The 25,408-nt window shown below is 56.3% G+C and overlaps 2 protein-coding genes across 2 annotated transcripts; both read right to left on the reverse strand.

Annotated features, from left to right (window-relative positions):
* Positions 1 to 6,933: 6,933 nt before the first annotated feature.
* On the reverse strand, positions 6,934 to 10,018 carry REEP4 (receptor accessory protein 4; the record flags this gene model as incomplete). Its single annotated transcript, XM_084245310.1, has 8 exons — positions 6,934 to 6,999; positions 7,085 to 7,239; positions 7,393 to 7,528; positions 7,929 to 8,042; positions 8,401 to 8,521; positions 8,603 to 8,679; positions 9,071 to 9,143; positions 9,987 to 10,018. The coding sequence occupies 8 exons, from the start codon at positions 10,016 to 10,018 to the stop codon at positions 6,934 to 6,936; spliced, it is 774 nt and encodes a 257-aa protein (XP_084101436.1).
* A 6,176-nt stretch (positions 10,019 to 16,194) lies between these two features.
* LGI3 (leucine rich repeat LGI family member 3) lies at positions 16,195 to 23,028 on the reverse strand (the record flags this gene model as incomplete). The annotated part of the gene is made up of 8 exons (XM_084244743.1): positions 16,195 to 17,012; positions 19,340 to 19,504; positions 19,655 to 19,824; positions 20,444 to 20,515; positions 20,614 to 20,685; positions 20,999 to 21,070; positions 21,868 to 21,939; positions 22,823 to 23,028. The coding sequence occupies 8 exons, from the start codon at positions 23,026 to 23,028 to the stop codon at positions 16,195 to 16,197; spliced, it is 1,647 nt and encodes a 548-aa protein (XP_084100869.1).
* Positions 23,029 to 25,408: the final 2,380 nt, after the last annotated feature.

Consider the following 25,408-nt stretch of genomic DNA (forward strand, 5'->3'; position numbering starts at 1 on the left):
GGGACGCCGAGACTCCGTGCTGCGCCGCGGGGAGGGCCGGGCCGGGGTGAGGGAGCGGGTGCCCCCTGAGGGAGAGAGAGAGCCGGGCCGGGGGGAACGCGCGCCCCGGATCGGAGACGGCCGAGTGGGGGGGATGGCCGAGGGGCCGGGGGAGGGGGTCGTGCCTGGAAAGGGGGCCGATCCCAGGACCCAGGAGAGCGGCACCAACGAGGGCGCAGCGCGGCGCAGCACGGCTAATGGAGGGAGAGCGCAGCGGAGAGCGCAGCAGGACCTCTGATCGCCATCGCCAGACGCGCAACTGAGAGTGGGGAAGCTGCTCCGCCGGTTTCCTCCTCCAGCACCCTGCGGGAAACAGGAGCCCGTGATTCGGCGGCCCCGCCTGGGCCTGCCCCCTCCAGGGCCCCGGGGGCTTCCGCCAACGCCCCGGCGATGCCACCGGCTGCGCACGGGGAGAATGAGCCCTTTGTTCCCCCCTCCCCCCCGCGGCACCCGGGCGCCTGCCGAGAGAGGCTCCCCCGGGGCAGCGTGCCAGCTTCCCAGCCGCCCCACCCTCCGTGGGCCCGGCCCCGGAGCCTGGCAGGCGGGCAGCACCCCCACTATAGGTGCCAAACCCGGGAACTGGAGCAAAGGGCGGGAGGGGCCGGACCAGGCCACTGTGGGGCGGGGTGCCCCCTGGGGTGCTAGGGCGGGGTGGCTGGGAGGGGGTAGTGCCAGAGCTGGCAGGGGCAGTCGGGTTCTCACGGGTCAGTGATGGGCGCTCTGACCCACGCCAGCCGGCCCTGTGCCTGCTGGACCACTGCTCCCGGTCCTCTCCAACACTGGCACATGAGCATACTTGGAGGGCCAAGTCTGCCCTGTTTGGTCCTCACCTGGCCAAGCTACTCTTCACTATACCCCACCCAAGGCCCCTCCAAGCCCCCCACCCACCCACCCACCCACCCACCCAGGGCCCAATGGCAGTGTCCTGCATCAGCAGCTCTGGGAGGGCCCAAGTCTGTTCCTGCCCTAAGGGCCTTGGTTTCACCAAGTGTCCAGAGAGGAGGGGGAAGGAGACATGCTCCACCACCTGCTCTGCCTGGCATTCTGGGGGTCTATCCCATTCGGGGTTTCTAGTGCTTCCAGACCAGGCCCTGGAGAGGAGCCCATGGGAGTGGCTCCTGGGAGGGAGCAGAGAGGAGAGGAAATGGGAAAGCAGGGCACCCTCCACCCGAGGAAGCATCCCGGCTCCTCTGCGGGGGTGGTTCCAGAGCACAGACACAAACAGACAGATTCAAACACACACAGACAGATTCAGACACACACAGAAACCCACACGCCCAACGGGCTCTTCCCTTCCCCTCCGGCACCCACCTCCCACCCGGGAGACTCCTCTGCCTCCTTGTGGAAGCCATCCTTGGGCTGCCTTCACCCAGCCTGGGACAGGCCGCACCACCCCACCCACCCCTCCCCATCTGGGAGATGAGTTCTCCAAGGCCTCCAGCCTGGTCCCAGGTCACGCCACTATCCCTGGAGAGGGAAACCATCAAGAGCCAAACAGCCAGCTGGGAAGGAACCTTCTCCCAGGAGACCAGAAGGGTTCAGGATCCTCCTGTCCTCTGAGAAGAAGGGGAGGGGGCGGCTAGGGCCGGTGGCAAAGACTTGCCCAGCTCCTTCGCCTTCCTCCAGAGGCCAGCTCTGTGGCAGGGCAGGCTGGTAGGGGTTGTTTACATGACTGAGTTATTAACACTCCCTTCCACCCCCAGCTCCCCTGAGGGGTGACCCAGACCTGATGGGCCAGGGGGAATGATTGTGGAGGGTCTAACCCAGACAACAGTCCCCAGTTCCCCACTTCCAGACTAGCTCTAGGGTGCGGATGGTGGGCTGGGTGTGCCTGTGGTCCCCCATCTGTGTCCTCTGGCAGCCAAGGCTTGTGGGAGAGCCCAGGGGGAGATTCCTGCGGCTTTGGGCCTAGAAGAGGTTGGGCAGGGCTGGGTGGGAGCTTGGGCCATCAGGTCCCTGAGGGCCTGTTACTGTCATCCCTGAAAGGATAGGGACTGTCCCTGGGGAGCCGCAGAGACAGCTCCCCACCCCACCCCCAGTTGCCATGCCTGTTTTGTCAGGTCCCAGTCTCTGGACTAGACCAGAACTCTCAGGACAGGCTCCTGACATACCCAGGGTGTCATGGAAGGAGTCAGGATAGGAAAGGAATCCCCTTTCCACCCTCAACCAGCTCCCCATCCTGCTCCACAGGCCCACAGAGCCCTTGGAGCCGGCTGTTCTGTGCCTGAGGACCCAGCAAGCTGAGGAGACACACAAAAGACACAAACAGAGGGAAAGCCACACAATGCGTGGACACAATACTGGACTGGTGGACAAAGGCAAGCTGAATAGCACCCCCAGAGGCGTGTGGGCCCACCCGGCCCCACGCCGACCCCTCACGCACCGACACACACACACTGCCACACGCGTCCATGCTGACAAGCCGGCTCTCACCAGCCAGCTGCCCTCACCCTGTCCCCAGAGACCCTTACCTGGGCAAGCACAGTGCCCCTCGGGCGGAGCAGCCCCCTGCCCAGGGAAGGCAGCAGGCGGGGGCGGGGGAAGGAGCCCCGGAGAGTCAGGCCAAGCTGCCACTAATCCGGGCGGGGAGAGGGGGGGCACCCACGTCAGAGCGGGGACTGCCGGGTGGAGGGCATCTGAGGACATCCCCTCCCACACACGCGGCCGTCTGGGCACCTAGCCCTACTTCCCCAGCCCCTCCATCCTTCAGACAGCTGAGGCTGGCCTCCCCCCACCCCGCCCCCCACCCTTGTGGCAAGAACTGGGGGGGGGGCCTATGGGGGAGGGGGAATACCGGCGAATTCTCCCAGGACCTGGGGGAGGAGAGAGGAAGGGAAGTGAGGAGATGCTTTTGGAGCCAGGAGGAAGCGCTCAGGGGCTGCCCCCTCCCCTCTCACCCACCCACCCACATCCCTGACCTAATTCCTCTTCTCAGTCCCCCTGTCCCCAATGCCCCTCCCTCCATGACTCTCCTGAGCAATCCCAGTGCCTGGTAGAGAAACTACCTCACTCTGCTCAGTCTTGGGACCTTTGCGCCTAGCAACCCCAGCTCTGGCCTCAGGCTCCCAAGCCACGGCCTCAGCCTCCTGCCCAGGCTTCTGCTTCCTGCCCATCTAGTGGGCTTCCCAGCCCCTAATGTTGGGCTGCTGGATAAGGAAGAGGGGAGCCCCAGTGCTCATCTCCTCCACCCCCTCAAGGGTGGGGCAGTGTAGGCCAGGACTCCCCAACTCAGCCTGGGCTGTGTTGAAACGAGAGACTAACTGCTCCTCGGCCACGAGAGAGTGGCAGCTAAAAATACAGCAGTGCCAGAGGCGGGCAGGGGAGGGGGACCAGCCCACAGAGGGACCATAGGCCAAAAGGGACAGTGATGGGGGCTGAAGAGAGAGAGAGAGGAGCCACTGAAAGGGCCAAGAGATGATGGGGTGGTGAGGAGGAGGGACGAGGGAGCTGAGGAATGAAGAGCTGCCAGTTCCTGAGAACATGAGGCACCCTCAGAAGCCAGCAGGGTGCCTGAGGAGACCAAAGAGTGAGCCCAGGACACAAACCCCTTGGACCCAACCTGGCCAAGTAGAGGCACGTGGTCCTAGGGGCTGGCCTAGGTTACCTCATCTTCCTACCTGGGGCCCAGCTCAGAGCCTGGCACTCTGCTCTGGGCCACTTGGAACAGAAGCCCAGCCCTTAGGGCAGGCTTGCCTTCCCCTAACACCAGGACAGAAGGATGGGGAGCAGCCCTATCAGAGGAGGTGGTACTGGACAGAGGATGCCTCGGTGATTTTGAGGGATAGGACAGACTCTGAGGGAAACCCAGCCCACACTCAATGCCCCAATCTCAGCGCCACGTGAGTGCTGGGCCAAAAATGGCCCAGAACTTGGAATTCTCCTGGGCTCTCCCCCTCTGGCTTCAGGATCTCAGAACCCATACAGTAAAGGAGCTATTCTCCTAACTGGGCTCTTGAAGGGTCTACATTGGGCACCCAGGAAATGCAGGGTAGGGACTGTGTCCTCATGGAACCTACACTCACTTAGTGCATCTGTTCTTTTACCAGCAAACATTTGCCGAGGCCTCCTATATGCCAAGCCATGTGATGGGCCCTGTGGGGTGACTCTCAGGGCAGTGGGGCTTGGTAACAAGTGGTTACAGGTGCTTCAAACCCCACCCTGGGGCAGTCTGGGGAGCTTCAAGGAGGAGGTGATACAGGAACCCAGAAGTAGCTTCTTAGTCACACATGCATGACGATATTTCATTGTGGCTAGGCTACCATTTGTTCCAGTCTGGGATACAAAGGTGAATAAATGCAAGTCTGTTCTTTGTGATGCCACAGTGTAGTGAGAGAGAGAAAATGATGCACTCTAGGTAAAAACAATTCCATGTGAGAACAGAGACACTTGGTTAGGATGAGCAATCAACAGCAAGAGGTGAGGGGGAGAATGCACTGAGGGCTTCCTGGGGGAGGTGATGTCTGAGTGGGGATCAAAGGGCGTAGGAATGGGACAGAGGGTTTGGTGGGGGAAGAGCATATCAAGGGAACAGCATGAACAGGCTGCCTGGAGTCATGGGACAGTCTGATTGATGAGCTGGAGAAGCTGTCCAGGGGCCCACTGGGGAAGGGAGGGGAAGACCATGGGCACACCCACACAGTCCATAGTGTCTTGTGCCCAGAACAGGGTGAACAGCCAGAGCTTGAACCTTAGGAGCTTGTGGAGGGGCTGGTATATCAGGGGAGCCTTCTGGGAGAAACCAGATCTTAAAGGAAGGGCCTGACAGGCTGGGAAGGACAGACAGGAAGTCAGGAGAGTCACAGCTGGAACAAAGGGCTAGAGGCTGGTGCCTGGATGTAGGATGTGCTCAGGAAACAGAAACAGGAGCAGCAGGGCTGAGGCAAGAGCTGAGGGGCAGCAGGGCTGGCGAAGTGGCTGGGGATGTGGTGGAACCAGGGAGAAAGCATCAGCACTCCAGGCCCATCTGAGGAATGAGCAAAGGCAGGGTTGCAAGCCCTTGTGAAAGTCCCTCAGCACCCCACAATTTCAGCCCTCCCCCCAACTTTCTCTTCATGCTTTTGTTTCACCACTGCTCCTCTGTTCTGTTCTTCCCCTAGTTTGTGTGTGTGGCTCTATCCAGGCAGCTTCTGGTAGGAGGCTTCAGAAGACAGGGCCCAACCCACAGGCAACCTTCAAGGACAAGTGCCGGGCCTCTTGTCTCAGTTTTTCCATCTGTAAAATGGGACTAAGCCCTACCTGGCAACTTATCAGGGAGGACAGAGGAATCATCTCTGTAAAGGGCCCTGTGCCTCTCAGGCAAGACACATCTCCTTTAGCCGGGTTCGAAACCCCGTTCCGCCACTTTCTTGGGCAAATGGCTTGTCCTCTCCTTCCCTATTTTCCTGTTTGTAAAATGGAGATAATAATAGTACCATAGCTCACGAGATTATAGTGAGGCCAAACAGACATGGGCAGGGGCACAGAGCAGCGTCTCCTGCTGCAAGGCTGTCACATTCCTAGACTTTGCTTCCTTATCCTCACTACAAGCCTAGCACCTGCTAGATGCTCAAGAGAGATTTTTTTTTAATGAATAAATGAGGAGATAAGGCAACACCGCAAGGCCAGGGGATGCCAAGAGAGGCAGTCATTGAGCACCAATGTGTGAGAAGTTAAACCACCCTGGCAGATTAAGAGCCTCCCCCAAATAAAGCCTGGATAATCCCCACACTGGGAGTTAATCCACACTCCTCAGGCCACTCCAGGCTACACTCTCCCCTCCCATCCAGTGCTCTCCCAGGAAAGGAGGAGCAGACAAGGGCTGGGAGAGGGGAAGAGCCCTGGGGACACTGGGTCATACCGGCATCCAGGGACAGAAGAGGGTGGAGCCAGCCCAGGCAAAGAGCCTGGATCTCAGGACAGAGGCAATACCATGGTTGGGGCAGGCTGCGGAGCAACGACCTGAGCAGCAGGATGGGTCCTTGGGAGGCTGGCCCAGAGCTCTGCAACATCCCTCCAGCCAGCCAGCAGTCAGGCCCCTGCAGGCGAGGCTCTGGCCAACCTCCAAGCCCCACCCTCCTTGACCTGGAAACTGGGGGCAGCCCAGAACCTGGCAGCTACTGCCCTCTTGCGGCCACTCTGCAGTGGTACAATGTTCCCAGTAAAAACTTGAGTGTTCACGGCCTAGAGACCCCAAAAGCCCACGGAAGCCCACCTCCCCAGACCTAACCAGTGCACAGCTCCAGTCATGTCCTCTTAGGCCCTGGTTCCTCTCAGGGCTGGTTCCCCAACTCTCCCATATTTGTGTCCCTCAGAGGCCCCCATGAGCTTATCATGACTATGTTGCATTGCAACTCTGTCAATGGCTGTCTCCCCCAGAAGGTAGGGCCCCTCTGGCAGGTCTGTCTAAGCACATCCTAGACCAGGTCTGGCCTCTTAATAACATGTGCTGTGAGGAATGAGGGTACAAACAAGGATAAATAGAACACTTTTCTGTATTTATTTATCAAAACTTACACAAATATGAGCTCATTCACCAACATAAAACATACAACCCAATACACACACAAAGCCTTGGAAAAGGCCATCAAGTACTTGGAAGGACAGGAAGGAATGAACTTGGGCTTCTGATTTCATTTGCAAGGGTCTGGAGAGGGTTCCGGACCCAAACGCGGGAAGGCAGAGGGATGAGAAAGGCAATAAACAGAACCCTGGGTCCTGTCTGCTTTGGTACATTGTGGGTGCATCCCTGGGCATAGTCTGGCACCTGCTCTTGGTCCCTAACCAACAGTGGGAGCCAGGAGGGCAGAACCTGAGCAGCTGGTACAGGCAGGCCAGCTGTGTAGCCAGAGGTCCCCTCCAAACAGCTCCCAGGCCCCTGCACGGCACAAGGTAAGACTGGGCCAGGCACTGCCAGCCCTAGCTGTCCATGTCAGAGGTTATGGTCTTTTTCCTTGTCCGAACCTTCAGGGAGCGTGAGGTGCCCTGGGGAAGAGAGAGCAGACAGACATGAGCAGTGTGGGCTGAAGTCAGAGCAGCCCTCCTCTCTCCTGCCACCCTTGTCACCTACCTCCCGTGACAAAGGTTTCCTCTTGACTATACGCAGGCTCTGGCTGCGGCTCAGAGGCTTCTCTCGGGGCCGGGCTGGTGACTGGGGAACCGCCTCTGTATCCGACCAACACTCATCCTCAGTGTCACTGTCGGGCAGACCCCCTGCCCGGTACCCTGTGTGGAGGAGAGGGAGCCAGGGAAGCAAAGCGGGGCATGTGCTGTTTGAAGGCTGGGGGATCAGCCCACCTTCTTCTAGCCCTAGGGGAAGCCATAGCTCACACAGGAAGCCACCCTTTCAGGAGAGCGCCAGGCCCCTAGCCCACTCACCAATGGGTGGCCTGTGGCGGGGTATCTGGTCCTCCAGGTAGAGGGGATCCCGGTAGGTAGGGGCAGGGCCGTCGGGAATGGAGCGCAGGTCCTGCATGGAGAAGCTTCGCAGTCTTCCTGCCAGTGCCCCCTGACTCTGCAAGGGAGGGGAGCCACTGCATCACCAGGAGGGGAGAGGCGGGGCTCCTAGCAGGAACAGGCCTCCGCCAGGGCAGCTGCCAGGAAATCAAGGGCTGGCATGTAGGTGATGATGAGGCACAGACTTCAGAACTGAAAGCAACTTGGCAACCTTCCAGCCCTGCCTCTGAAGCATCAGTAGGAAACTGAGGCCACGGAACAGGAGCAGTCATTCAGTCAGTCTCAAGACAGGCTCACTGCAGTCCCAGCTCCATGCTCCTGCCAACACCCCACCTGCCACCTTTTGTCCCTGTTCCCTGACAGGGAGAACAGCTTCCTAACAGAGAGCCAGCGTTGCCCAAAAGGCTCTGGGGGGAGGGCAGGGTAGGGAGCTGGTGAAGACTGGGGGTCCAGGACACCTTGGTGGCAGCCTGGAAAGCAGCTGTAGCAGCAATGTTGAGGCCTCGCTTCCCAAAGCTGAGCACCGTCTCGTAGCTGCGCTCCTTGGCCTGCACAATGTAGGTGTCAATCTCCTGCGGACATAGGGGAGCAGGACTCAGGGACACTGGACTACAGACCTAGAGAAGCCACTGTCACGCCTCCCAGCCCATCCTCAGTCACCTGCAACCACACCAAAAGTGGGGCTCCCTACTCACTCCCATTCCCCCGACTCCCACACCTCAGTGAACAGCCATGTTCGAGCCTCCCTCCATAAACCAAACAAACTTTCCAATGGCTTCACACATCCTTTTGGTGCCCCCATTTGGTTTTCTCAGAAAAGGAAGGAGGCTAAGCTTGTCAAGGTCTACAGCCCAATAGCAGCAGGACTGCACTTAGAACCCAGACGTCCCCCAGTCCAGTGCTTGTTGCCTCCCACCCTCCCCTGGGTACCTTCTCGTGGCGGGACAAGGATGGGTGGACAAACTTGCGGTAGAGCAGGCTGGCCCCCTTGGTGTAGGGTGAGAGCAGCCACAGCACAAAAGCCATCTTGATCTCATAATAAAAAGGGAACCTGTCAGAGCACAGAGGGGCCAGGTCAGCCAGGAGGCAGGCCAAGCTGGGCTATCCCGCCCACAGCTTCCAGTACCCATACCAGGAAATAAAGATGTCTGTGAAGGTCTCCACTGCCATGAAGAGGGCAAAGACAATCCAGTACATCATCCACCGGACCTGGGAGGGGCAGGGTGACAAGAGGTCAGAGGTCAGCCATTTAGCCCATAGGGCGAACTCCCCTGTCCCAGGCTGACCCAGCCCAGAGATTCCAGAGAGCCTGTCCCGGGGCATTCCCCTGGCATCTAGCTGGCCCTTGAGAGTTGCATCTGAGCCACTCATTCCTGTACCCACCCCTGATGGATTTCACCCCCAATCTCCTGCAGAGGAACCTCAATTGCCTGTGCTCTCTGCTCAAGATATACCATCTGATCAGAGCCCTGGAGGAGGGAGAGGTCAGCTTAGATCCCACTTCATCAAGTCAACTGCTACCACACAAGTGCCTCTCCTCCCAAGACTGTCATCAGACCCCACATGAGGCAAGCCTTCCTGCCCATTACCCTGCACTCACATATTCACGAATATTCTTGGTCTTCACAGCCTTGTAGGAAGCATAAGCTGGGTACAGCATCCCAAACACCAGCCTGGAAGAGCAGCCGGGAAAGCAGAGGGGGGAGAGGGGAGTATTCAGGACACCATCTCCACTCCTCTGCCCCCCTAAGTGGCAACCTCCCCCAAAGAATCCAGGTGGCAGTGCCTTCCCTGTTCTTCCCGCTTGGCTGGCACAACCTGTGCCTGAGTCAGTGCCTTGGAAGCTGCCTCCCCACCCTGCTGTTTACAAACATCCCAAGCCTGTCCAGGCCTGCACCCATGGGTCCTGGGTGCATGATGGAGCGACAGCACACACTGCCACACAAGGAGGTGGGCGGGAGGCAAGCTTCTAAGCCGGTGAGAACACTAGACAGTCCCCTCCCAAAGACATGCAATCAGGCTCCGGGCCACCAGACCTGGCATCGCCAGGCTGCAGACAGGGATGTTTGAGCCAGGTGCTGGAATACTGAAAGGTAAAGAGTAGGACAGAGTGGGGAGGCTGAGGCCAGGGTAGTGAGTCATGTGACTGACAGATGGGAAGCAAGCACCTGGATTCTCCACCCACAACCTGCCACAACACCATGTGTTTGTCAAGGGGCTGCCAACGGCCCCGTGGTGCTCGACCCACGCACCTGTCCACAGTGTGTGAGTGCGGCAGGGGCCGCCACCGGCCTAGGAGGACTGGGGGGTGGGGAGACAAGCACACCGCCAGGCCGCCTGCAGGGCCCCCCCCCCGCCCCCCCCCCCCGGGATCCGTTAACCCTTGCCGGGGTGGCGGTATCGGGCAGGAAATGGGGCGACGAGACTCAGAAAGCCTTTCCCACCTGACGCTCCCAGCTTCCACCCCGCGAGGGGAGCACACCCGGGGGCAGAGGGAGGAGGGCGATCATACTCACACCACCAGGCGACAGATCACCCAGGACACCATCCTGCAGCCTCGGGGGGCGAAGGGAGCCCCAAGAAGACTCCCAGCGGGGCGCTCACTCGGGGGCCAAGGTGGGGCTAACGGCGAGGGCGCGGGACCAAAAGGGGAGCTGGGCAGCCCCTCGAACAAAGCGGGGCCCGCTACCTCCGCAGCGCGGGGAGCCCGAAGAGCCGGGCGCGGGGCGCGGGGCGCGGGGCGCGGGGCAGGGAGGCACCCCTAGAGCGCGGGCACGGGCTGGGCGCTCCCCTGCCCGGCGGAGCCGCTCCAGCAGTTACCGATCTGACTCGCGCGTCCCGCCGAACCGGCCGTTCGGGCCCCGCCGCGGCGCCGCTGCGGGTCCGGGCCGGGGTGGCGGGTCGCTCTCCCCAGCGGGTCGCCGCCGCCGCCCGCACCAGCCCCGGGGCGGAGTTTGCAACTCGCTTGAAAGTTGCACGGAACTGAGCGCGGCCCAACCCCAGGGCTCCGGCGCTGCGCGCAGGCGCAGAGCGGCCCGCGGGAGGCGGGGCGAGGTCCGCGAGGCGAGAGGCCCGGGCCTTAAAGGGGCGATGCGCCGCGCCGCGCCGGTGGGGCCCGTGGCTTGACTAGCCTCCTGACCTGGGAGATCAAGGGCTGGGAAGCTGCTACCCAAAGGTGGACGGAGAAGAAGGGAATAGAGAAAATTTGGGCTGCAGGGCTTTCGCGGCTCTTCACTGACAGCCCCTTTGTTGCCTCGTTTTTCCTTTCTGTAAAATGGGAGCTGGGCTGGGGATGGGAGAAGGGCGCTTCCTTCCAGGCTCAGGCAAGGGCTGGAAGGAGGTTTGGCTGAGGTTTGGCCCGGTTTTATACCACTGATCAGCGGATCAGTTGGTGCCGCTAAGATCCGGGGATGATCTCGGGGTGAAGTGCAGAGGAAGTGGGGAGAGGGAATCCGAGGGACCCCCTCCCACCTCTGAAGAGTACGTGTCACTGTTGACCTCCCTTGGGAATCCCTTTCCTGAGCGCACATGCCTGTGCAGGCTGGCCCTGGGCAGTTGACAGCTTCTGGACAGAACCCTCAGCCTCCTGTGCCTTCTGCACCCCAAGTTTGAACTGCCACTCATTCCTGTGAGTGGAGAATACAAACGCCCCTGAGGATAAAAAAAAACAAAAACAAATATCCCTGAGAGCTTGATCAGCTGCCGTTTTGTAGTGATTTTTTTTTAACAGGATCTTGATCTTTACAAAGATCCTTTTGTACCATTTAGGAAACATGCTCAGTGATGAAAGATAACTTGCCGAATGTCACCTGGTGGTGTTTGTTGCTGGATGGTGGATAATGTCCCCTTTAGCCAGTCTTCTGAGGATGCCCTGGAAGGGGCACAGGCAGGAGAAGCTCCCCTGGGAGGGAGATGTATACTTGGAGACTCAACAGAGAAGGCAAACTTGCCTGCTTCTACAGCTTTCCATGTGGGGTTTCATTCTTTGCACATTTGCTTAGAGCCTCAGTTCCTACCTTTGAAAATGGGGAGTACAGTGTGCGCATCCCACAGTCTCCCCCCTTCCTCACAGGCTGGAGTTAAGAGGGACACCACTGCTGTCCAAAGCTGTGGGAGCGGGAAACTCAGGCAGTTATTACTTTTTATTAGAGCCATAGTTAGTTAACGCCCACCAGCTATCAACAGGATGGAAAGGTAATGATGGGGGCCAGGAGAGGAGGCTTCTTGGGATAAATAAACACATGTTGATTATATAGTCTTAATTATTATCATCAATTTTATTGGTATTGCTGGGTGTGAGAGCCAGCAGTGAAACTGTCCCACAGGAGAAACTCCCCCTGAGGCCTGATGCTTCCCTTGCCCCTGGTCACCGCCCCCTCAAACGGGCTAGCTCCCACCCTACATGAGAGGAACAAGAAAGACCAAGGCTAGGATCCCTCAGGCAGGTCGAGTCACCTTCCCTCTCTGGGCACAGACTTGTAATTGAGGTGAGAAGAACCTTGTCTCCTCTGAGCAGAAGGATGTGACTGACTCAGCAGGGGACCAGCCCGGGAGGGGGGCACAACTGGGGAGGAAGGGAAGGGTGCCTGGGCGGGCTGTGTACAGGTAGCCAGGAGTCCTTTGGTGCCTGCTGTGAGCCACTTCCCCCTCAACTGCCCTCCAGAGGCCTGTGCCTGACCTCAGTGTCACAGGCCTCTCTCTGCCCCCATTTGCTCGGGAAGAGCTCTTGTGGGTCCACTGTAAGCCCTCCCACTGCGACTGTCCCTCATGTGGAAAATTCTGGTTCCTGTGCTTGGGAAATCTAAGGGACAAGATGTCAGAGGTTTGTTTGCTGAGAGCAGGGCTCAGCACAGGGGGGTTGAGGTAGGCAGCTGAGGGATGTCACCTCCTCGGTTTTGGCAGAGTGAGTGGACTCTGCCTCTCACGGCCTTTGGTCCTAAGCTGTTGACACAATCACCCAGTTACACGAGGTTGCTAGGCAGTTCCCTAGACATGTGGGTGACCCCCCAGGGCCGGTGACCAGAGCGACCTGCAGTGCGCTCCATTCCCAAGTGCAGAAAGCTGGGCATGCAGAGAGAGAAATGGCTCTGCCCCTGGGAGGAGTCCTGGGGGAGTGGCAGTGATATTGATGTTTATCTGCCAACGTGTCAGAGAGACTCAACCCGTTCTCCCTGGCAACCTGTCCCTGGCACCGCACGGGGCCCATTCCCTACTGGAAACTCAGGCCAGGCATCTCCAGGGCAGTATGGCAGAGTGATCCCTGGGACACCTGCTAAGCCAAGGACACAGGAGCATGGTTTGAGGTGGTGGAGACCGAGACATCACCGGTGAGAGTTTCTGTTGTGACGGGTGGGGGGACCAGGTTGGCTGGGCATCTGAGGCTACAGGCAAGGTGCTGGGTATAGGGGCTCTGAGACTGAGAAAGGGTTAGAATCTCTTATCCACAAGAGCCAGTCTCCCCAAAGCTCAACCCTCTCCTCTCCCACAAAGTAGCCCTCTGTGAGCACCTCTGTCATGCGGTCCTACCAGCCAATGGAAATCCAAGTTCTGTGCCAGATACGCTATTCAAAGGCATTCCGTAGGGCCTCCCTGGTGGCACAAGGGGTTAAGACACAACCTATGAAGCTGTCCGCAGCCTCTGCAGCACAAGTTCGATCCCTGGCCAGCCAGGGAGCTACCTATATGACGCAGCAGACCTCTCCTGTCTTGCCCGCTGCTCCCCTCAGCAGTGTATTTCAGTTAGTCTGCCTGTTCTGCTCCCCACTCTGTCTCTCATGAATCCTCTCACCCCTCTGCATCTCTGGCCTATACCACAGCTCTTTATGCAGAAATTAATAAATCTTTTTTTTTTAATTCTTTACCTAATTTTTTTTGCTTTCTTTTTTTTTTAAATAATAAATTTTATTTTTATATTCCCCCATACAACTGCACATGCCCCATTCTGACCCCAATCCCTCCCCTCCTGGCCCCCACCCCCCAAAAAGTGTCTCTGGTTCATAGTTTTTTGTTGATTTTGATTTTCACTTTCTTATAGTTATTCATTTTCCTGATCCCTTATTTAAGTTTTCTAGATTCCTGCTATGAGTGAGACCATCCGGTATTTTTCTTTTTCTTTTTGGCTTATTTCGCTGAGCATGATCCCTTCCAGTGCCATCCATGTTGCTGCAAATTGCATGTGTTTATCTTTTTTGAATGCTGAGTAATATTCCATGGTATATATGTACCACATCTTCTTGATCCAGTCATCTATTTTTGGGCATTTGGGCTGTTTCCAAAGCTTAGCTATTGTAAACAGTGCTGCTATAAACATAGGGGTGCAGGTGTTCTTTGGAATTGATGTTTCTGTGTCCTTTGGGTAAATACCTAGGAGTGGAATTGCTGGATCATATGGAAGCTCTATGTTTAGTAGGTCCAGAAATCTCCACACAGCTCTCCATAGTGGTTGGACCAGTTTGCACTCCCACCAGCAGTGCAGGAGAGTTCCTTTTTCTCCACAACCTCGCCAACATTTGTTGTTGCTAGTTTTTTTAATATGTGCCATTCTCACTGGTGTAAGATGGTATCTCATGGTTGTTTTGATTTGCATTTCCCTGATTACAAGTGATGTTGAACATTTTTTCATATGTCTGTTGGCCATTTGCAATAAATTAATAAATCTTAAAAAAAAAACAAAGCCCTTCCATATATTCATATCATATTATTGCCTTGAAAGCTCATAAAAACCTTGTCAATAGGCATGAGGATTATCCACATTTTACAGAGGAGGAAACTCAGACATAAATGGACTAAGTGACGTGGTTACAGCCTCCCTATCAGTAAATGGCAGAATCTGGATTTGACAAAGGAGGTTTTATTATCTGCTTGATAGAAGGAGGGAGAAGCTGAGGCTTCGGGAAATCAGGCGACTTGCTTGAAATCTCACACCCAGGGCCGAGGATGGCAGCGATGACAGACATTTGCCCTGCAGTGAGGGTGGGAGAGTAACAGAAGGTCCGACCACTGGACTTGCCTCTGGCCAGGCCAGCTGGGATTGGCCTGATAGAGACAGACTCAGGGGGCCCTAAGACTGAGCCCCAGGAAGGAACACCTGGGCTGTGAGTCAGCCCCAGGTGGTGGAGACCAGTCGCACTCGCCCCACACCTGAGTGTCGTCACCGTGAACTCCTCACCCCAGCACAGCTGACCTTGGGGTGCCTCCTCACACTGTACTCCTCAGTGGGAAGAGAGCCAGGAGGAAGAGTCTAAAGCTGGAGCCAGACCCTGCAAGCAGCAGGGACAGATAACATGGCCCCAGCTCTACTTTTCATAACAGCTGCCACTGATCATCGCTGTTGCACACCTGAGAGCCTGCAAACAAGGCAGGAACTTTTTATTTGAAGCAAGTAAGTCTCAACATTGCCCCCCAAGTGCCTCTTGTGTTCTGCCAGGAGATGCCCTCAGGCAGCCTGGGCACAGGAAAGAGCCTTCTCTCCCCACTCCTCTTTACCAGCCTTGCACCCCAGTGCTGGCTGTGGCTGTTCCCAGCACACAGCAGAGGGCAGCAGAAGCCTGGCTCCCAGGGGCCCCTCCCGCAGGGCCCACACCCCTTCCACCATCAGCTAGTACTGAAAGGCAGTGATCCTGGCCTGCGCCTCTGTGGATTGAGGCGGTGCCAAGGCCCCCAAGTACTCTCCAGTCCATTCCTCTCCTGCCCTTGCCCGAATGCTTGCCTGGTCCCTGGCTTGACCCTACTCTTGGACCCTCTTGCATCCACCCAGAGAGCCAGACCAGTTCACAGTCCACATCCCAAAGGCTGGCTGAACCAGGGGGTGGTTCAGAGACAGGCTGGGGCAGCAACAGCGGCAGGAGAGAAAAACAGAAAGGCTTTTGCTTGGATGGTCTCCTGTCCACAGCTGAGCTGGATCCAGGGTCAGAGAAGGAAATTGCAATGAGAACGAGCCTGCTCTAGGAAGAAGCCGGGGCTGTTGGGACTCTCATTACTGCTTTGGGCAGAAGGGCTTTGCCCCCAGGAGGTCAAGCTGTAGCCCGGAAGCTGGTAGGATCATTCTCATCCTTATGAGCTGCAGGGCGGGCATACCAGGGTGCGCAGAGGAGGAACAGGCACTATGTGCCCTCTCCAAGTAGAGTCAAGGGGATGGAGGGACCCCCTAGGCAGCTGAATCTGCATGTGTGCACCTGGAAATGGGGGTGAAGACAGTTGTGTGAGCGTGTGCCTGAGGGTTCCATCAGCATCCACGTGTGCATGCAGAAGGAGAGCAGTGTGGGTGAGTACACCTGGCAGGATGAAGGATGTGGGCTATGAGTGGAGCATGAGTAGGTAAACGGACAACTGGAGCACCAACAGGAGAGACCAAGGGCCAGAAGGAAAAGTCAAGGAGCAGGAGGGGTGGTTCAGCCTCCCTTCTCCATCACCCCCTCCAGAGCCAGAGTATTTTAAAGGCAGCAGAGCAAGTGGGGGGTTGTTTAGAGATGGGTATGGGTTGACAGGTGTCTACAGATAGGGAGGTCCTAGGTGCCGGGTTGCCTGGTGCATAGACAAGTCTTCATGCTGAGAAGTGACTCCCTGGCTAGTCCATGGTACATGCCTGTGCTCACGGGAGGTGCACGTGAGGGCACAGGTGCAGGCTGGCTACGCGTGTCTTCACACAGGCACACACGCTGTTCACACAGAAGCTCCTACCCAGCTTCCAGCAGCTGCCCGAGGAACCCAGAGACCTCGGCAGCCCTAGGCACTGAGATCCACCACCACGTGTCGGTACACGAGTGTCTGTCCCTTAAAGCTGGGGGCCAGGAGCAACTGAGCATCCCCAGCAGGCATGTAGCAGAAAGCCCGAGGGGCCTGCACGGCCAGCTCCTGGAACCGGACGAACTTCTGTCGCCCCTCATCCCACTGGTAGATCTGCGTGAAGGAGAAGTCGCTGCCCAGTGCCAGGTAGCGGCGGCCACCCACAAGGAAGGGCTGTAGGGCCAGGGAGCCCCGGGAGGGCAGGGCCTGCACCTCAGAGAAGCGGGCGCCCTCCCAGCGCAGGATCTTGGAGTCGCCGATGTAGCGACTGAGGCACAGGTAACTGTCTCTCCCGGCCCGGAAGTGTTTCACAGCCTGGGCATCAGGCACCTGGGTCACCTCGCCCTGGGCCACAAACTGCTTCTGGGAGCGACTCCACTGATAGATGACCGGCGCCTGGGAACTGCTAGACACGATCAGCCTCGGCTTGCCCTCCCCGTCCACAAACTCCAGGTCGGTGTCGCGGTGCCAGGGGTGCAGAGCCTGGTGGGAGTAAAAGCCATTCTGGTGCCAGCGGTAGAGGCTGGTGGCACCTGCCTTAGAACTGTCAGCCACAGCAAAATACCAGTCGCCCTCGATGCGGAAGGCCTCAAGGTCGTTGGGTTTGCGCACACGCTGGGGGTCGATGTCCTGCAGCTTGGTGAAGCGCGTGGTGTTGGGGTCCCAGTGGTAAATATAAGAGCCGCCAAACAGCTGGGCCACAACTACGTACAGCTGACTGTCCACCACCATCGGCTTGCAGTGCACCGCGGAGGGGGCTGTCAGGACAGAGGGAGGCAGCGTGAACTCCTGCCCCAGGCTACACCCTCAGGAAAGGGGGTCAGTCCCCTCTCACCCGGGACCACAGCTAAGGCTCCCTGCTACAGAATCCCACCTCCTTTGACGTTCATCCACTATTGCTCAATGTTTTCTCACAGTTTCACAGCTAATAATTAGCTCACCTTCCTGCCACGCCTGCTCCCCAGGTTCAAGTACCATTTTGTGCTGGTACTAAGCACAAAATAGGTGTCCCTAGATAGACACCTATGAACTACTGGCTGGTCAGAAAAGTCATGACTCATTTTTTTCTGTTTTCTGTGCGAAACTTCCAACAACCCAGTATTATGTCATTGACTTTCAAGATTTATTTATTTATACAAGAACTGGGGTACAGTCAGAGGCGCAGGAGGGTGAGAGGATTCACCAGAGACAGAGTGGGGAGCAGAACAGGCAGACAGATCGAAGACACTGCTGAGGGGAGCAGCGGGCGAGGCAGGAGAGGTCTGCAGTGCCATGTGGGTTTCTCCCTGGATGGCTGGGAATTGAATTCACGCTGTAGAGGCTGTGGACAGCTTCACAGCATGGCACTCAACCCGCTGTGCCACCAGGGAGGCCCATGTCATTGACTTTTTATTATGTACTGTCACTGTGCTAAGTGAAAACACATTGCTTCAGTTAATTGTGTTGAAAAGGACCTATTATTTTTCTATTTCACTCACAGAGAAACTGAGGTTCATAATCTAAGTTACTTGCCCAGAGCTACCCCCGCAGCTAGCAAGGGATCAGGCAGGGGAAGAAGGAAGAGGTTGAGCTTGGCCATAATGAGCTGATAGGACCTACGTGTGCAAAATGACACCTGAGTGTTTGGATGCTTGTGCATAAAAACCATGCCAAAGAGCTCCCACCTATGAAAGAGCTTTTATGTCTGAGAGTCTGTACAAGTATACTTGGACTCACAGCCCAGAGCATATGGGGCCACACACCTCACCTGACCCGGGGTGTCCAGTTGTCACCTCTCATCTCCTGCTTCACCCATGCTCCTCCTCCTGGGAGCCCACCTGCACTGCATGGTAAGTGTTGCTGAACCTGGCCTGCCCACATGCTGAAGTCCCCAGCTCCTAAGCTGCCACTCAGACTCTCCTCTCCTGCATAAGCACTTCAAATCCTCCTGGGTCAAAACTGAGCTGCAGCTCTACCCCCAGGTCCCATGTATACCCCGCCTCCTGTGTTCTCAATTTCAATTTGTGTTTTCACCCAGTCACCCCTGCCCATGTCTTCCTCTCCCTCACTCACCCATTGCTGATCAGTCCCCAAGTCCCACTACCCTCCTTTCTGCTTTCTAGTATAGTTTGTGTAAAACTGGTGTCATTTCTCCCTTCAGTGTTTGATAGAATTTGGCAGGGAAACCATCTAGACCTGGAGTTTCTTTGGGGAAAATTTTCTATAACAACTTCAAGTTCTTTCAGAGGTATCAGGCAATGTAAATTTTGTGCATCCTCTTGTATCAGATCAGTCCTCCCTTGCAAATAGATCTCTCCAGCCCCACTGCTTCTGCCCCAGTGCAGGCTCCTGCAAATCCCCCTACTGGTCTGCCCACGTCTTGCCCCAGGCTGGGACACCCTTCACACTGTTCACAGAGAGAGTTTTCTAAAATACAGATTGGATTCTTTCACACGCTCTGCTCAACAGCTGTCAATGACCTGACCCTCATCTCTCTCTGGTCTTGCCTGCCACTCTCCACATTGAACTTTATGTTATAGCCAGACAATATATATGCACACATGTGCATGCACTCACACACTAAGCTGGTGCACAGCTTCTTGACTCTGTTCATGCTGTTCCTTCTGCTAGAACACCCTTCCACATTTTTTTTCTCCTAGTCAAATCTCTTTCAGCTTTCTAGGCTCAGTTCAAACTCTGTGGATTCCAAAGAGAGCTCACTAGCCACTCCTATTTCCCCCTCCTTCGCTCACTCTTTCAATTACTTAAGCCGGAAAACTGGGCATCACCTCTGATTTCTTCCTCTCCCTCACTCCTCAAGACTCAGTTTAGACACCCCCTTCAGCAGGAAGCCTTCCTTAATTGGACAAAAGAGGCCTCTCCTTTGTGTTCTCAAAGCATCGTATTCATTTTGCCCTCCTAGCACTTATTATGTGGATGTCATCTGGATATATCAGCCTCCTTTCAAAGACTGGAAAGTTCTTATGGACAGAATCCATGTCTCATCTATCCTTCTACCTATAGAGACACAATAGAGTGGATCAGTGGAGCTCATTGCAACCCCCAGCCTCCTATTAGGGCCTCACAGTCCGTGGGGCACAGGTACCTGGGATCCGATCATAGTCTCGAAGCTGCCGTTCCACATAGTCCCACTTGAGGACAGTGCAGGCACTGGCACCTGGCTGGGCCAGAGCCAGATAGAGGTCGCTGGAGTAAAGGAAAGGCTCTGCAGACACTGCTGGGAAGGACAGGGTCTGGTACAGCACAAAATCTGTAAGGATGAGAGTTGTGTGGGGAGAGAGAAGGTCAGAGCTCTCTGGGTGGTAATGTTGCTCAACTCATGAGGCAGGTCATGAGGGGTTCAGGCAGTGCCTTCGGAGCTGTCCCAGGGAGGCCCAGCCCAAGGCCGGGCACCTCCTACCTGTGGTGATGCAGTCGAACTCCCGCAGCGGCAAGTCTTGCACCTTGTGCTCTTGGAAACGGGGTGGGCTGGCACAATAGATGGGGGCCACCGTGGTGTTGGTGTGTGCCAGCCATTCTACCAGCCACTTTACCTTGCAGTCACAGTTGAGCGAGTTGCCTCGCAGGTCCCTGGATCATGAGTGATGGAGGGGACACAGGGAGAAAAAGGTGCTCAGAGCCTCTGCCCACACAGGCCCTCTAGGTTTTCAGAAGTAAATACCGTCAGGGCGGCTGCTTGCTCACACAGCATCTTTGTGCCAATCAGAGAATGCTTCCCTTGCAGTGGAGGCAGCCCTGGGGACACAGGCCTGGCCAGTATCGTGGATGCTGAGTTCCAGGCCCTGCCTACCCCCTTGGCCAGGTGCCTTTTGCAGTGCATACCCTGCCCAGCTGTAGGCTGCATCCTAGTTCAGCCAAAGCTTCCCCAACACAGGGCTTTACTTTGCTTGCATAAAACACCCGTCAATGACCGTGGCTCTGCTGCAGGACTTTATGTAGATTCAAGTCAAACACACATATAATAAATACACTTTGAAAAAAAAAGCATACACATTTAATATATTGGCCATTTTTAAAGGGTCCATAAATGCCTTGAAGAACCCCAACTTAGAGGGCTACCAATCTTGGAGGTCCCCCAAACCCAAACCTTCCAAGCCTCTCAAGACCCTATTTTGTACCAACTCCAGCTCCCACCACACTCCCTCTGGGGACACTCCCCTCTGTCTGAAGAGGTGGCCCCAGGCCTTACAAGTCGCTCAGGATGTCCAGGGGCCGAAAGATGTCTCTAGGCAGTGTCTGCAGGTTATTGTTGGCCAGCGAGCTGCAAGAGAGACCCCCAGGTCACCTGAAGCTGGTGACTGAGGCCAGAGGCCAGAGCTGGGCTTTGCTCCAGAGTGCCTATGTGTGTGATGTACTCACAGGTGTGTCAAAGACTTCAGTCCCCTGAAGGTAAACTTGGACAGCGCCCAAATGTCATTGTTCTCAATGAAGCTGGAGGAAACAAGAACTTGTCTCAGCCACCACTCAGGACCCCAGGCCCCCAACAGCTATTTCCCACAGCCCGCGGCCCTGAATAGTTCCAGCTCAAGTCTGGTGACACTGAGCCCATAGAGACAAGGCATCAAGGCAGGATGGTGAGGCAGAGGGACGGATGGATGAAATGACGCTCTGTGTGCACCCTGCCCTCAGAGGACACAAGGGCTCTCACCTTCCCCCGCCTCACTCACTCAACTGCCCTTCTCAGCCCACCCAGGCCCAGAGTCCTCCTCCCTCCTGTTTCCCGTTCCCTGTCCTGCCCACACACAGGTACTGCAGATGCGACAATCCTGTGAAGGCGTTGTCTCCAATCAGCGTAAACTTGTTGGAGTTGAGCAACCTGTGGAGACAAAGGTGGAGTTAGACCTTCAAGGGTGTGCCTGCTGCCCAGGCCCCAGCCTGCTGCCTTACCTCTGGGCTTCCCCCTGGCTGCCCTGCCTCCATAGCTCAGGACCCCAGCAGACAGCCCCAAGGTCACGCAGGAGCCTGCTTATTCCAGCCCCAGAAGCCACAAGCTCCCAGGGTCCTGTTTGCTCCCATGTTAAAAAGTTAGGGACCAGCCTCTCCTGTTAAACTGGGTCCTTCCCAACAGTGTACCTCTCTCCTTTTCCCCACCCTCACCCTGATGCAAGATCAGTGCTGAATTTGAGAATATCCCACGGTGAGAGGAGGTAAGCTAAGTGTCCTCTCTCCTGTACCCCAACCTTCAAATTTAAACAGACCCTTTTAGAATTCTAGACCCTCTGTCTCCCCTCCCTGTCAGCTCCCCTGCTTTCTTCAAAGCCTGATACCTGGGGTCACTTGTCTCTGAGATGACTCTTCCCCTGACAGTGTCCACTCTGCCTAACTTACTGCACCCAGTTTCTTTGGGTCTCCAGAGGAAGCAAATCCATTCCTAACTGGGTGCCAAAGACCCTCTTCTAGGCTTTTGCATAGAAGACCCTGCTTTCCCCAAATGCTACTCTTTGGCCCATCCTGACTGCAGCTGCCCCACATTGTGGGTGTCCCAACGGAGTGGCAGAAAGGTACTCCTGCATCCCAATCTCCAAAGGCGACCTCCAGTTGCTCGCCTCTCCCCAGGCCAAAGCCTGACTTGTCTACTGTCGCACCCGCCCTCCTGTGAGGTCTGGCCCATACAAGAACTGCAGCAGCGGCAGGTGGGCAAAGGCTCCATCCTGGATCTCCGAGAAGGCAGCGTTCACCAGCGTCCTGCAGGGGACACCCAAGTCAGTACTGTGGGGAGTACACAAGGTCAGCACTAGAGGCATGAGGTGGACAGGCCATGGTATTTCTGTTCACTTGCCCTGGAAATTCCCCACTTTGCCAGCCTGGGCCCTCACCTGGAGCAGCTTTTCCCTTGGGGCAATCGCACTGCCTCCCTTCATCCTCACCCTCCCCTCCTGCCTCCCAGAGCACTCATGGCCCCAGGCTCCACTTCCCCCTCAGCCAAAAGAAATTTCCATTACCTGCACCATCATCCAAACACCCACAGGGTGCTGGGTGCTGTGAGGGGTGGAGCACTAGAATGGGTTGGGGGGTGCGGGATTAGCACCCTGCTCTCCAGGACCACACAACCTATCTCATCCCTGAGATCATTCGCTGCAAGTGACAGGCTGGCTGGCCCCTGTGCAGAGTGGTTGACAGACCAGTGGCAGGCGCCTGCCCCATGCCAGGGTACCGTGTGGGTGTATGTCACTATCCCTCCCCCACTGCCATGCTCCCTCCCCCCACAAGGAGCCTTTCTGCCCTTGATGTGACATCACAGGCAGGGATCCACATGCTGGGGTAAACAACCTCCCTGCCCCCAAGTCCAGAGCCCTGCACACAGTAGGTGTCATTGACGATGATGGTGATGATTCATTCTTGGCTCTAAACTCCTCTTTCCCCAGCCATGGCTGCTGAGCCTGCATGACTGCAGAACTCCCTTCCTGGCTGACACCCGGAATCTCCTGTTCTGAGGATTGCCTAGAGAAGTCCTGGTCCCCACACTCTGAAAGGGGAAGCAGGGGTTCTTCCCACCCACTCCCGGAGAGGTTCTTACCCTCCTACTCTCCACCCACCCCCCACCCCCAGGCCAGGGCTGGGCACTCACAGAGAGATGACCTCCGAGGGCAGGTTCCTGGGCACCGCCTTAGAGTCCACACAGAAGGCGGTGTCCCTGGTGCAGGAGCAGCTGGGTGGGCAGGGGGGCGTCTTGGGAGGCCTCTTGGCACTAACTTGCAGCATTAAGCAGAAGCTCAGCGTGGACAGCGTCAGCAGCCTGGGCCCAGAGCCCCACCTGGGCCGCAGTGCTACCATGCTGCCTGCAGGCTCTCCCTCAGGCCACCAGCCACGACCCCCCGACCCCGCCCCACCGCTCTCTGCCACCCCCTGCGGGTTGGCACCTCTGGCTCGGCTGCCGCCAGCAGCTGCAGCTAGGGGCCCGCTGCGGAGAGCAGACTCCTGCAGCCCTCAGGCGCCGGCTGCTGTCCCCTCCCCTGCTCGCTCCCGCGAGCCGGCTCAGAGATGCGCGGAGCCTTAGAGGAGGCTGACCCGGCTGGGGTGGTTGCGGACTGCGGCGCGGGCGGCGGGGGCGCGCAGCGCAGAGGGGGGAGCCCCGGGCTCCAGTAGTCAAACAAAGGCGCACTTGCGGCCCTGGCTGCTGTGTGCCCCACCGCAGTCTCTGGGGCCATCTGTCTGCGTGTCTGGCACACAAGCGTCCATGCGAGTGCATGTGTGCAAGGTAGAGCTGAGCACCGCATGGTGACGTGTGTGCACGTGTGCATGTGTGTGCCCCGCGCCGTACCAGCTCATGAGCATATTTCCTGGGGGAGGTATTTTTGTGCCTCTGTGTGTGTTTTTTGGCCCCCAGGGGTCACATCCTCTAGGCAGAGTTCATGGATGTGTTGTAAGTGACATGCGTGTCTGTGTTCACATGTGTTTCCACAGGAGAGTGAGCACAATGTGCCTTTATATCCGTGTAAGCCAAAAAGAAAAATGTCATTGAAGCTGGAGTGGGAACCGTGCAGTTCTGGAACATTTTTTACTACACATCCCCTGGCTGTTGGAGCTGGGAAGAGCCTTGGACATTTTCCAGTCCTGCCCTCTGTTTAAAAATGAGGAAACTGAGGCCCCAACCAAGAGGAAAGCAGCCAAGCTTGGTATCACATCTACTCCGTGTTGTGCTCTGTCTTCTGAATTCTCCCAGCCTTTTGAGGTAGATACAGTCACTTCGCATTTGCAGAGAAGGAAAGTGAGGCCCATTCCACCAGGCGGAAAACATGCAGGGCAGGTGTGTAAACCAGCATTGCCCAGCCCATACGTCAACACCAGGGGTTTCCCAAGGGTATTCTGGGGCCCATCTGCCTTGACAACTTTTCAGGGTGTCATGAGAGCAAACTAATTTTCTAAATAATGTTAGGACATTATTTTCCCGTTTCACTTCCATGCTCACACAAAATACCTGAAATTTTCCAGAAGCTACATGATGTATCATCTAGCAAGCTAGAGTAGAGATTTGCAAAAATGTAAAATAACAACGGTCTTCTAATATTTTTTTTGCTTTGTAAAAGTTATTTTCATTTAAACAGTGTGCTGTTAATGTTATAATAGGTTAATTATTGCTATTTTAAATAAATTAATATTTTAAATTTCCCGGGAAATAGCAATAGGTAAATAGCAATAGATATGAACCACATTAATAATTCTTTTTTAAAAAAGATTTATTTGTGCATCCAAGAACTGGGTACAGACCAGAGGTGCAGGGGGTGAGAGGATTCACCAGAGACAGAGTGGGGAGCAGAACAGGCAGACTAACTGAAATACACTGCTGAGGGGAGCAGCGGGTGAGACAGGAGAGGTCTGCTGCACCATGTGGGTCACCTGGCTGGGGACTGAACTTGTGCTGCAGTGGTTGTGGATAGCTTCATAATGATGATACTTAACCCCTTGCGCCACCAGGGAGGCCCCCACATTAATAATTCTTTAGGGTCCTCAATACTTTAAAGAATATTAAAGAGTCCTGAAGTCAAAAAGTTCGAGAACTCCATTCTATGTTGCCTCCCTGGGTTCAGTGTGTGACTGTCACAAGAGTTCATAGGTACAGGACAAGGGGAGCCTAAATCTGGGGACTAGGCTCCCAGTCCAGTGCTCTTACCACAACAGTCCAGAACTGAGATCACTGGGTTTAAGATGCCACCCCAGCTGTTCCCAGCCTCTGCCAGCAAGGGATTCTCTGGTCAGAGCTTAAGTCTGTGTTCCCCAGCCAGGGATGCCCCTTTGATAACCACTTGTCACTCTACCCATCCAGCTGCCGGTGCTGCCCTCCCCATGCTAGTTTGTGGGAAGAAAAGCAACAGGGGTGGGAGGGTGACCGGGGCAGCTGGGCAACCGTTCCCACCCGTCCCTGGCACGGTTCTGCTCAGCACACAAAGGGCAGAGTGACTCTTGTCCCATCCCCTGCAGCTGAGGGACTAGAAGGAGGAATGGGGGAAGCACACATGGAAGGGGTGGCTACCCTGGGGTGCTCCATCACTCAGCATTCTCAGAAGGGCTTAAGTCAGAAACAGGCAAAAAGGGTGAGTCTGGGTCCTATTCTTAACAGGTGAAAAGAGGTGCCCTGGAGGATGAAGCAGAAGATGACCGTCATCACCATTCACACCACTGTGTCACTGGATCCTCACAACAGCTGGAGAGGGCA

The sequence above is a fragment of the Talpa europaea genome, assembly GCF_964194135.1.
Source record: "Talpa europaea genome assembly, chromosome: 10".
NCBI classification, from domain to species: domain Eukaryota; kingdom Metazoa; phylum Chordata; class Mammalia; order Eulipotyphla; family Talpidae; genus Talpa; species Talpa europaea.